The sequence below is a fragment of the Mirounga angustirostris genome, unplaced genomic scaffold (assembly GCF_029215605.1).
Source record: "Mirounga angustirostris isolate CCGP_5_RB_7025 unplaced genomic scaffold, mMirAng1.0.hap1 SCAF_1, whole genome shotgun sequence".
Lineage (NCBI taxonomy): Eukaryota > Metazoa > Chordata > Mammalia > Carnivora > Phocidae > Mirounga > Mirounga angustirostris.
In genome coordinates this window covers 54759074-54772526 of record NW_026991709.1, presented here as the reverse complement: position 1 = coordinate 54772526, position 13453 = coordinate 54759074, and the positions used below count along the sequence as shown (strand labels likewise).

The 13453-nt window shown below is 41.3% G+C and overlaps 1 protein-coding gene across 1 annotated transcript in view; it reads left to right on the top strand.

The window, feature by feature from the left end:
* MORC1 (MORC family CW-type zinc finger 1) overlaps positions 1–13453 on the top strand; it is a 170399-nt gene that overhangs the window by 145641 nt on the left and 11305 nt on the right. Inside the window, exons 24-26 of the mRNA XM_064589446.1 lie at positions 566–733; positions 7973–8060; positions 9634–9687. Coding sequence (XP_064445516.1) covers positions 566–733; positions 7973–8060; positions 9634–9687 — 310 coding nt within the window. The remainder of the gene's footprint in view (positions 1–565; positions 734–7972; positions 8061–9633; positions 9688–13453) is intronic.

The following is a 13453-nucleotide window of genomic DNA, read 5'->3' as shown; positions in this document are numbered from 1 at the left end:
CAAGAAACCCTTCGGTGGTCGTGCCTGCTCTGCTTAGAATAAACTCCAGTTCCGGCCCCTGGCCCAAGGTACCGGCCCCCTCCCCACCCCCCACCTTCCCCGCACACTCCACCCCAGCGGCCCTGCTTCATTTCTACCCAGGATCATTACACTTCACCTGGAACACCCTTTTTCCTTCAGATCTTGACTAAATAGTTCTTTCAACTGACTTTGCCCCTTTTTGTTTTATTTCTGTATGTACCTTCCCCCAGGCTAACATAGAACTTTGGTTTAAAAGCCTCTTTCAGCAAATGAGACAAATGGTATGTGACTACCGTTGTTAAGAATACATTACCGCCAATTCTGTTTAATTGTGGCTCCCCCCAAAACCTTGAAACAAGATTTGTCAGGAATAAATAGTAATTTTTCTAGTTGAGAATGGATTTTCTGTAACTCCCTAAATGACAGTTTTTAGCATGACATTTATGGCCTTGCTCTCATTTGTTGTGTATTAACAGTTCATTTGTCGTCTATTAATGTTTCCGAATTCATTGGTACCTAACGATTCCTGCTTTGAAATTATAAGCCTTGGCTTGTTTTTGCACAGCGCGCCGATGGAAGATTTAAGTCCAAGTCCTGGACACAACACCAGCTTCACTGTGAGTGGTTGTTGTCACATTGCTGCTTTACTGAAAGAGTCTTCTCAAAGCACATCTGTCAAGGAAACTGTAAGAAAACTGGCATCTAATTTAAGGTAAAGATATTTGCTAACATATTTCCATGCGTTTTGTTGAACTTTCTAAGCAGTGACGACTCCTGGTCTTTTTTCTTTCCCCCCACCCATGAGGTGATAAAGTTATCAAGAAGATTCCATAGAATGACTTTATGACTTGTCTCCTAACTATACCACTGCAGATACACCACAGGTTAAATGTCTCTTGAAATAGAACCGCAGTTGCTAACTGCCTGTCCTCAGGCGGTCTGTCACATGCTCTGGCAGTATGGGGGAATGTTAGTTCTCTCCTGGATGTTATGAAGAATTCTAACTGAATTTCTTCCTCCCGCCCTCCATGCCTTCCTCTTTCGTTTTTTATTTCTTTGGTTTTTGCCTGGTGAGGACCCTCATGACATTTGTAATGGCCTTCTGAAAAGTCTCCTTTTGTAGCTTTAGATACAAAACTTATCAAGGGAAATTGAGTTTTACTTTCTGGTTCAGTGTAGAAGGTTAACATTTGTGGGCAGGGTAAATGAGGGATTTAGATGTTTGGATCTCAGTTCTCAAAGGATGAAGCTAGATGGAATAAAGTCCAGGATTCCGAATTTTTCCAACTAGGGACCAATGATAGGAGGCTTTACAATCAAGCCAAAGAAGTTAGTATACAGAAGAGTGCTCTAAAATAGGTAACAGAGGGAGAGGGAGGGGGCAGGAGCAGGAACACCACGGAATTAGTGGAGCCAGTTGGTTTGGTTAGGGTTCATAGCCTGTGAGTGTCCTGCGTTGTAAAGTAAGAGGCTTTCGGCCAAGGAGAACACACCACATGCCCTGGTTAGAATCGTATTTTCCATGCGGACTGTGACTTTGACTTTCTAATCAGTGAGTGACTGCAAAAACTTCCTGAAGTAGAGAGTTGGCAAAGAATGGAATTAGAGAGTTGGCAAAGAGAAAGGTAACTACAACTTCTACTCAGGCCCAGGCTTTGGTCTTGTGTGTGAAAGGAGACTGCAAACCACTATAGGACTTGAACTCCATTCTGCAGTTGTCCTGGGCTTTATGGAAATTTCTGCAGCAACATCCAGGGCTGTGGGGCTCTGCATACATGGGCATGAAGGTCCCACCTGTCCCTTAAAAACACACTCCCAGCATCTGTCCTGCCCTAGGAGAAAGGAGGAGGTACTCTTGGTTATATGTAGGTGGATCTGCTTGGACTTTGCATCAGGGCACATCTTCACTAATGATACTAGGCATCCAGAGACAAGTTGTTGACCAAGAAATGAAGCTGGAGTGATACATTTCTTAACACTTAAGTTTTGATCACTAAATCTGCCCTGGCACCTGAGTTGGCAAGCCTCCACTAGCCTGGGAATGGGATGGAAGCAGGTCAGACCTCAATGTTGTACAGATGTTATGAAATTGAAAAAGGCCACTAATCCAGTGATCTGGATGGATAATCAGTCTCATACTGACATGGTCTACGGTATAGTCCCTCAAGAATGGGATTCTCCAGCCAGTTCTGTCAGCATTTGTCCAGAAGTAATATGTAAGCTCCTCAGTTTTGAAGTAGGGTAACCATAGATTTGAATCCTGGTTTGTTCCTTACTGGTTCCAAGATTCAAGCATGTCAATTGAGCACTAAGACCGGGTGGTATGCAATAAATTATATATAGGAATGTGCCCACATGTCCAATGACTGGGATATTGCTTCTTGATAATAATAGCTATAATTTTTGAGCTGTTATTATATTTTAGGCTCACCCAAATATCATGTATATATTAGCTCCTTACTCCCACAAACTTACGAGGTTGATATTATTCTTTTTTTTTTTTTTAATGGATGAGGAAACTGAGGCTTAGAGAAATTAATACACCCAAAGTCACAATTACACAGCTACTAGGACAGGGCTGGGTTTAAGCCAAGGCTCCCTGATTTGTCGTCTCGTGCTCTGAACCACTCTATACACACACAGATGCAGGTGCATATACATACAGAAACGTATATATGTATGTGTATATATATGTGTGTGTGTGTGTATGTATGTATACATTTTATCTCACACACACACACACACACACACACACCCTTCGCTGTTCTCCACACTGAGATCTGGAGAGCCTTGTCTGGTTGTGTTGCAGCAGAGTTTGGGTGCGCCACTGTGTATCATCATTTTCCTAATTTTTTCCTTGGCTCATCTTTGTTCTGCATTTAAGTGTATCATTACTATTAATTTTAATGTTACGTGTGATCAAAAAGGGTATAATGTGATTGAGTGTACTAAGACATTAAAGTATATTCACTTCTATAATTAGGCATCACTAGAAAATTAAAATTTCCCGGAAACCATCTCCCTAATGAACATGTAGAATTTTTGGTGCTTGAAATCATCACGCTATTATCAACTGAACACTCTGAAAGCCAAATGTATTAATAAATCAGCTCTTTTTGGTACTGGCTTGCATTTTTTTGTGGTGATTGTTTTACAAAAATATTAAGTGGAAAAAGAATTGTACAGAACACAAAACTTAACTGGAACACAATGAGCTCCTCATTTATCAATCTTCTCTTTCACCTTTAGCAGCATGCAGTATGTTTTCTCACATTTCACGGATGAAACAGATTTCTTGTCTTCTTTGTTATTCTTACCCCCTGTGCTGCACTATTCTGTATCTGGTCCACGTGTTACTCCTTGTGTTACTAGACTTCACATGTCTCGGGGCACAAGGATTGTGGCTGATTGTGTAGAACGTGGAGGGTTCCATGTGCTTTACACCGACCATCCCTCCCCAGATTTGCCTGGCTTGTCACACAAGAGAGTCGATAGAGCCCTTTCCCTCCACATGGTTCACTGTGGACATGACCTCAGCCTTATCCCTTTCCACACTGCCAAAGTAGAGTCCGGTCACTTCTGTTTATTTCATGTTAATGGAATAAATTAATAAAAATAGTAGTTTTCATTGTTCATTTTCATTACCTGATTATGCTCAGTTTAGTATTTTCTGACTTATGTTACTTTTTGTTTTATGTGTATTAGTTTATTTAATCCCCAAATATAGTAACATCTTTGAAAACAGATTGGATTTTCCACACCCTGTCTAGCATATATTAGTAGGTATTCAAAGAATGCCTTTTTTTTTTTGTTTTAGTAGCCTCCATGCCCAGTATGGAGCCCAATGCAGGGCTCGAACTCATGACCCTAAGATCAAGACCTGAACTGAGATCAAGAGTCAGATGCTTAACTGACTGAGCCACCTAAGGGCCCCTCAAAGAATACTTTTAATAAAGTTAAGAGGGATTAATGTAAAATGCAGTGAGTAGTATTGCTGGATATTAAAATATTTTCAGATTATGGGGTATGACTGAGTTGTGTTAAGTCAGAGGTAGATGAGCTAAACTCAGATCCACACTGTTAAATTGTATTAGATGATCCTAATATTAGAGTAGTATTAAATCTCAATTCACTCTCAATAGTAATGATAATAATAATATGTATTTATTATGCACTTCCGGTGTACCAGGCACTGTCTTAAGGGCTTTGCATATGTTAACTCACTTAAACCTTTCAACAGCCCGGTAATTAGATTTTTATTATCCCCATTTTATGGATGAGAAAATTGATGTTGGTAGAGTTTGAGTAATCTGCCCAGCATTACATAACTCTTGGGTGGTAGAGCTGGAATTTCAATCCTGACAGTCTCATAGTCCTTGCTTTGAACTGCTAACACTCGGACACCTTGTTTCAGTTCATTGTTGTGTGTGTAAACTTGATAATGAGGCAGACTTCATTTATTTCAACTCCGTAAAAGCCCAAACATGCTTTGTGTTAGCTTAAATTTTAAAAGTATCAAAAATAAGTTTTAAAAAGGAAGTCCCTCGTTACAGGTGGCTGCCAGTTACCAAAGCAAGAGAAAAACCCACAAAAGTGAATACATGAGCAGTTGGGGGTCTGTCAAAAAACGTGATCTGATTCCAGGTTTTAAGAAATTAAGCTATGCCATTTCTGTTCATCCTCATCTTTCTCTTTCACTGGGTTGGAGAAGAGAGTTTCAATCTACCTCAAGTAAGAGGCTTGCTCTTTTTCTTAGCTAAGACCGAGCTTATGAACTTGGTTACTTTTTAAAAAGAGCAGCCGGGTGACCAGGTACTTCTGTGTTTTACTGCTCATGTCTAGAGGGAATGGAGCTGTATTAATGCAAGTAGGAGATTTTTCTTAAGAAAAAGCTACTCTGTTGGGAAGGGAATCGGACTGGGGAGTGAAAAGGAAATGACCCTCAGCCGCAGCGCTTCCAAGCTTGGCCATCACAGACAGAAACAGCGCTGACTCAGGGTTGTAGCTCACCTGGTTGAACTCTTTAAGAACTTCCAGATTGGACTTGCAGATCTGGGTATGGATTTTATAGGAATTCAGCTGAGATGGGCATCTGAGCAGAGGACCTCCTATAATCCTGGATGCTAGTAACAGCTCTGGAAGATCTTTAGGCTATTTCTTAAAGTCTTGAGAAGAGAGACAGTGTTAAACAAAGACATGTTCCTGATTTTATTATCAAGTCTGAGGGCAGAGCTGTGAGTAGATGCTCCAAGGGAAGAAGGGCTGTTCCTGTGGGACAAGAGTCCTGTTGAGAAGGTGGCACGTGATTGACGAGTCCCCCACAGCACAGTATCCATCTGACTCAGTGGCTACCGGTGAACAGACCCCACTTTATTCCTGCAGTTTGGTGCTGAGCGCCTCCTGGCACACTCCTGGCAGTACCTTTCCTGGATTAGAGGATCACTATGTCCTAAGGGAAACCTGAAGTTTGTGAGTGGAGGGAGGTTTGATACCTCCCAGGAACAAAAGAAGATACCGGCAAGGGATACGAGGGAAGAAAGGGACTCAAGATAATACATGAAGGAATTTTCTAAGAGTTCTTAACTACATTCAGACCTTGCTTCTGCCATTTTTGGTGTCTTACAGTTTCCTAACAGCATCTAACAGTTTTTCTGAATTAATTTTTCAGGAAAAGGAAGAGGTCTATGTGTTTGTGGTTGGAGACCAGAGGAGCTGTATAATTTGTCCTCTGTCTTGTAGGTCTTATGGGACAGAATCCCTGAGGGAAAAGCTAATTAGCAGCAGCTCTGGGGAAGAGAGAGTCAAAGGCAGAAAGCAGAGACCCTGGAGGGAGAGAGACAAAGGAGAGTGCACCTGCTAGGGCCTGTTGCGGGGGGGCGGGGGAGAGGTCCTTAATCATTAGGAAACCAGAGAGGCTCAAAGTAAGAATAAGTCCTCAACCAAAGAGTTTCCATAAAGATGACTTGAAGTTACATATATCAAGCATATAGTAGCACTTAGTACACTTCCAGCACTTTATAAAGAGTGGTTGAATGTGACCAGGGGGCTCACTATTGCCAGAAAACACTTGTCCCCAGCATGTAGTGCAGTGGCTGGGAATGCATGCTTCATGCGCCCCCACCCTCCTGCCCCACAGCTGGCTAACTCCTCCTCCTCCTCCGGGGCTCCCCATGATGGGGAGGGCCCCTCATCTCGGTGCCCATAGCGCTGCATTCCCATTCTCATCCCAGCATTTATCACACTGTCCTAGAAAAGCTTGCTTCCCTGTCTGCATTCCCCATGAGGCTGAATTCCATGAAATAAGAACGTATGGGTTCCTAGCATGGGAGCAGATGCCAGGCTCTGGCAGGGGCCACTGGGTAAAAGCTATGTGGTGGTGGGGTTCAGGGACTATCTGGGGGACTACTGAGCTTGAGTGTATTGAGAAAATACAACATGGCAGAAGCTGTAAAACTTTTATATAAAGTTGTGTTTTATTTTAAAATGGTATCTAGCTTTAGAAATATTAGTATGTTTGTGTGAGAAATTATTTAGATGATAGATGATGTGTGGTGTAAATTCTGATGCAGAGATTGCCGAGGTTGAGAATAATTCAGAACTAATCTAGAACCTTTTTCTCCCCTAGCCTCCCCTTCACCCTCTCCCAGTCCCAACCCAGTGCTACCACCACCTGAAATTTGCTTCTCTGGAAGCACCTCCCCAGAAGATGGTTGATATGCTCTAAATCTAAACCCAAAAGCATTTATACCCACCCTGACAAGGACTGTTGCTCAGGAGAGGCTCGAACCGTGTGTTGAGGGAAGGGAGGCTGGATTTAGAGAGAGAAGGGGCTGGTTTGTGTAAAAGACCTCCTCGCTTCTGTCCCACCAAACCAGCCCTAGCGGTGACTACAGGTCACCTTTCCTCGGGACTCAACTTGTAGGTCTCTTCTCCATCCCATCTGATTTCTGCTCATCTCAAATGCCCAGAACTCACTCACCTTCTTACTAACTGGGTAAATAATTCTGAGGAGTGTGAGTGTGTGTGTGTGTGTGTGTGTTATATTTGACATTGTGTAGTGCTGAGGATTTTTAACGTTTGGATTGAATTTCCTTAAAACTATAAATGAATATTAAAACATAATATTCTTAAAAAACTCGGAACCTGTCAGAACAATGGCCAGTCACTGGAAAGAACAGGGTCCACGTATGATTTCTAAGAGTAGCAGCAGAGCCCCAGATGAAAGGAATTATTCTGGAGAATTGAATTCTTTGGCTTTCTTAGGGGAAAAAAAAGTCAGGAGACAGTGTCTTTCCTTCAGAAATTTTGCAATGCTAAGTTTTCTGCAAGGAGAACACTCAAGTAGGTGCAGGGCTTTTCTGGGCTACTTGATTATGGATGGGCATTGTGAGCCCATGCCTGCTTTCTGCCTGCCCGCCTGCTTCCTTCCTTCCTCTCTCTCACTCTCATTTCTTTTCTTTTTTCTCTTCTCTTCTCTTCTCTTCTTTTTTTTCTTTTCCTTTCCTTTTCTTTCTTTCTCCCTTCCTTTCCCCTCCTTTCTTTCCACTTTCGTTCTTCCTCTTTCTTCCTTTCTTTTTTAAATAAACTTTTAATTTTAAGATAAGTATTGGTTCACAAGCAGTTGTAAGAAATAATATAGAGAGATGCCCTGTACCCTTTACCTACTTTTCCCCGGTGGTAACGCTATCACAGGATGTTGGCGTGGACACAGTCAAGATACAGAACAGTCGCCTCAACCTGAAGATTCCGCCTGTTGCCTTTTTATAGCCACGCCCACTTCCCTTTCCCCAGTCTATGCTTCTTGGGGAAGACTTTGATGACGGGTTAAAACAGTTTGGTGGGCATGAATGTTCATCTTTGCCAAGATGTTTAACCCCCAGCAGTTCTGACAGATGAGTGCTGCGTCCCTGTTCCCTGTATATGACCATCTCCGGTCTGCTCATATTCCTAGGGAGATTCTTCAGTACTTTTTCCCTCAGTATCAGCTACCATCAGAATTTGGCTACACATCTGTGGAGGAACTTGCAGCAAGTTTTGAGGTAAGCCAGGTTTATTGGAACTTTGAGGGAATGACAGAATAGCCTGACCTTAATCTTCATTGAAGACACATTGTAAAGTGCTACCAGGAGGAGGACCTAGAATGGTTTAAGTGAATGAAGATGGGGATCTTTATACCACATGGATGACTCAGAATGAAAACTGCATTTAAAACCAGTGTGGCCAAGGTTCAGATAAACTTTGGGAAGATCTTACAGACCGAGAACAGAAAGTTGCAGAGATGAAAAGAAACAGGACATGGTCCCTGACTTCCCTCCATGACACCAAAAATAGAGTTTCTATTGCTTAGATACATGTTCCTCAACCACTCGTTATGGGGGGCTGAGGTGAGGATTGGGTGGGTCAGCCATGTCAGGTGCCCAGAGCACTAGTCTTACTAAAATCATTAACACATCACAGGGAAAGATGAAGAAAATTCTATTTACCAAACCTCCTTTCAGGGACAGTGCCATATAGGATTAGAAAGAAAACTCTGTTCAGCTACCTGGGCTCATATGGGTTGTCTGCAGGCCGCTAAGTCACTGCAGCCTGTGGTGAGGCTGAGTGAGCTGTGCAGGCCTGGGGCTGCCAGAAGGTGCTCCCTGGAGCCCAGAAGAACCTTGGGGTACAAGAGGGTGGGAGGATGCTTTCTCTGCCTTCATGCTCAGCATTGCTTGTGGAGAGGATGGATATACATGGAAAGGCTGTTAGTGAAAAGAACACCAAATAATTTGACAGAGGTGACTTATGCTTTAATCTGATCCCGGGGAGAAACCCTTAATTTTCTAACGTATAATTAGGGTTTCTGCTCCCTCACCTTCTACCCTCACCTCCTCCTCCTCCCCCTCCCCATCTCCCTGCCAGGGTTCCAACCCTGTTACTTCCCTGAGACTGTCTTGTGAGGCCACCAGTGACCACTAGGCCGACAAATGCAGTGGTCACTCTTATCCTACCTGGCCTCTGAGAGACTGGCCCAGTTTGACCACTTTTTTCTTCTTGAACCACTTTCTTTGTGTCGCTTCCATGACAACGCACTTCCCATTTTCTTGCTTTTCTTCCTCCCATCTTTTCTGCTGGCAACTCAATTCCTTCTCTCTTTGGTTTCTAAATGTTGGCACGTCTGAGGGCCCATTCCTGGGCCATTTTCTTCTCTCTGTTAAGTGCTGTTTCTAGGTGACCTAGACAAGTCTGTGACTTGAAATACTATCCCATATGCCTGTAACTCCCCAGTCTTTTTCTGTGGTGTTCCCATTCCAGAGACCCAGACTCCAGCTACCTTCTTGACATCCTCTTGAATAATCTTTGTCATTTACTTTTCCTTCACTTTTTTTTTTCTTCTGCAATTGTTTAACCATGTTGTTTATTATGTAAACTGCCTTGATCTTTTTTTTTTGGAATAAGGTGAGGTATACTTTAATTAATTTAATTGGACCCAGGCTTAAAAGACCCCAGTACCAGTGTTGGCCAGTCCTAGGCTTTGATGGTTTTTATACTAGATACTTGCACATTATAACTCCATTGTAGACAGCTCATTTTCTAAAAGCTAATATCCTGTCCTATTATTTACAAAAACAGCCGGAGCAATGCCCAGAGCAGACAAACAAAAAGCTGAGAATGTGCTTCAACCAGGTAAGCTTTTTAATGTTTTTTATAAATGTAGTCATTTATATTCCAAATGATCCCATATTCCGAAGGAGAAATAATATACATTTCCAAATGTTAGGTTTGGAAGGAAATCAAATTTGTATTCTCTTACCGAGACTAAGATTAATGGGTAGCATATCAGATGTCACAAAGCAACATCTTTTTTGAATTTTAAAATGCACATGTTTCCACAGCAAAAAGATTATGAAACACCGGGAGTAGGACTATATTTTGAACAGAATATATGATGTTCGGTGTCTTTAAGAAATAGGTCAAGTCCTTGAGACACTGGACTAAACCAGAAATCATTTGCAGATTAGAGTTTTTAATTATTTTGGACAGTTTGATATCTCCGGGGGGTTTTTTGGTTGGTTTGTTTGTTTTTGTTTTTTAGTATCCTGTCAACAGTTTTTTAAGTTTATGATTTTTCCATTATAAAAGTAGTTATAAAAACAATTAATACTACTAGAAGTACTTATGCTTACAGCCATCTTCTGGAAAACTAAAAATAACATGCAAACCTATAAAGACTAGGAGGTGCGTGGTGACCCCTGGAATTATGGGAAGCAGAAACAGAAAGAAGGGCACCGCCTCATCTCTTTTGTAGGGAATGGAATAGATTTGGATATTCTTGTTTCATAAGTGAAATAGAACTACGAAGTAAGTTCCCAAAGATATATAACCAGACAAACTTGAGATGAAAATTAGAACGTAAACCAGACTCGTTCTTAGAAAGGCTGCATCACAAAGTATTTGAAGTGTAGGATGTGCCTAAATTTCACAGCCTTGTCGATATATTTGCCTTTGATGTTTCTGAATGGGTGCCTACTGGAATGTGATAAACAGATGGAAATGAAGGTTTCCCATCCCTGTTCAACTGAAGAGTGAGTTTATTTCCTGAATAATGTCCATTGAAAAGGAGTCACTGAACATTTTCAACCTTGAAGACGTGCTTGTCCACATTTCCTAACTAGATTACAGGACAAAGTTTTCATTCAATATATTTTTGATCCTATTTCTAGCACTATATTATTTTCATCCATGAATGTAAAGCAGGGATTGATCAAGGCCCACTAGAGGTAGACACTAAACTAAACTTTTATATAAGCCAATACCTCATTAACCCTCAAAACACTGGGAGGTAGATGCCACTATCTTATGTTAGTAATGAGGAATGAGAGAGTCAGCAAGGTAATAGTCAGTGTCATGATACAAGTAAGTAACAGTTTCAGGATTGGAACCCAGATGTGTCCCACTCCATGCTCGTTCTCTGCATCACTGTCTTCCATCTTCCCTTTACCCAGACTGTGCTCCTTCATCCTGTGACAGGGTCTGCGTGTGTAACTTGCCGTACATATACCACAGCTTCTCATCCTTTTGGTGTAAAAGAATTATTGTTTACTTACTAGAGACCTTGATGTGGCATGATGAGATGCGTATGGGGGGCTGCTGACAGTGGAATGGGGGTGTGTGTGGTGGGCAGGTTGTTTAGTGTCCCACCAGGAATTGTCCCAACTGGAAGTCTGTGGCAGCCAGTTCCAAGATTTACTAGTCAGGCTCCTGGATCTTCCCATAGATCTTCATTTACTGGTTAGGGATCTCTGACTTAAATACTTAACACCATGAAACTTAGAAATTTGCGAAGAATTAGGTTGTCACGCACCTTAGTTTATCCAGGCTTATGTGTGTCTTTCACGTTTGTTCCTAAGTGATATTTTTCTAGTATCTGTATGATCAGTAATGGAACCAGACTGTGGTTGGGTTCTGGAGACCAGACTGAATAAGGGAAGTATTTACACAAGGTGAACCATGTTAGCAGAAGTGATGAGTAGAATCCTCTTAGTGTTTAGGGCAAGTGGAATTCAAAGAATCAAAGCAAGATAAACAGTCAGGAGACCATGACTTCCTGTTGAAACAGAGATGTTGTTGCAAGCAAAATACAGAATCATTGTGATCATGACTTCCCCAACATGAAACTGGTCATGAGGACTTTATTATTGATTGGTAATTTTAATTGGATGGTTATAAAAACTATTAAAATCATTTTTTGAAATCCATGTAGAGGACAGATCTATGCAACTTGATTTAAGCTGCATACTTTTAATAAAGACGGCTACATCAAAACACAGGAGGATCCTTGATAAGTCACAGATGTCTTTGGTCACCTTGTCCTGGTTTCCATAACTACTATTAATAGTAGATGATTCATGACCACATAGGTGGTCCTATACGACTTTGCCTAAACCACCATCTTTTATTCTTTCCTCTCACAAACCACCTGCCCCATCCGAAATGAAATTGTTCCAGTCTACCAGACTGGCCTGCCTCTGAGCCTTTTCCCATGCTGTCTCCCAGAGCACTCTTGTCTACTCTCCCAGTCTGCAGTTGGGCTCTTGAAATCCTCCCCACCCAATGTTGGGTCTGGTCAATGTCACCTTCCACTTCAAGCCTTCCTCAATCTGTCCAGATGAACTTAATCTTGACTTTCTGTGTTCTGAGAGAAACTTAAAACTATTTTAGCAATAATTAAATTTTCTGCCCTGTATTGTAGTTGTTTCTTGTATTTTATTTTCTCCTTAACTAGATCATAGAATCCTTGAAGTTAGCAATTCTTTCTTATCAAACTCTGTATCCTGCCAGCATTCAATCAGTACCTTTGAATGCATCTCGACCCTACCATTTGTACACTGAATCAAGGTTGATTGTTTTTGCTATAGTACCGGCCCACATAAACACTCATGTGTCACATACCTATAAGTAGAGTAAAAAATCTATAGCTCTTGTAGGCCAGACTTCCTTTGTGCTAACTTGTTAGGATTCTGGAGCTCCAGAGCTGCTAGAACTCTGACTTTTTAAGTTCAAGGCAGAAAATTAAAATCTCAGTTGAATATCCTTTCTTTCAAATCCTAATTCTGTTCTGAATTAATGGAGTTTGGAAAGAATTCCATTTTTGATCTGCCTCAAATACCTCTACAAGAGTAGGTTTAACCAGCAGAACTAAGCCTCTCATCTTGTTACAATTCTCTACTCCTAATTAAAAGGTTAATACAACCAGAAGTCCTTTTACATTGAGCTTTGAAAGTTCTCAAAATTGCTACCTTTTATAGAAACCTCCTGAAAATGTTAGCCTGAGAAAGACAGAAGAATAAATCAGGAAACTGGCTGGTAGTGTTCGAAGGAAATATCGTTTGCTTGGTTAGAAAACTGTGAACTTTGAGAGACTAAGATATGACCTTGAAAATAGTGGGCTATATAAACATTCTTAATGTCATACTGTATGAACACTGTTGCCTTCTGAACTTTTTATTGAGAAGTAATTCTAGGTACACAGGAAATTACAAAACAGTAGAGAGGTCTCATGTACCTTTCCATTTTTCCCAATGCTTATGTCTTAATTATATAATTACAGTAGAATATCAAAACCACAAAATTGAAGTTGGTGAAATATGTGTCTCATTTTATTCATATGTGTGGATTTGTGTAACCACCACCAAAACCAGGATCCAGACTCCCACCACCACAGAGATCTCCCGGTTCTCTCCTTTATAGTCACACTGCACACAAACAAGCACCCCAACTCCAGGCAACCGCTAATCGGTTCTCCATCTCTATCATTTTGTCATTTCAGTCATGCTATAGAAATGGAGTCATATATTATGTGTCAATTTCTGATTGCCTGTATTCACTTAGCATAACGCCCTTCACATCCATTCAAGTGTTATCAATAGTACGTTCCTTTTATTGCTGATAA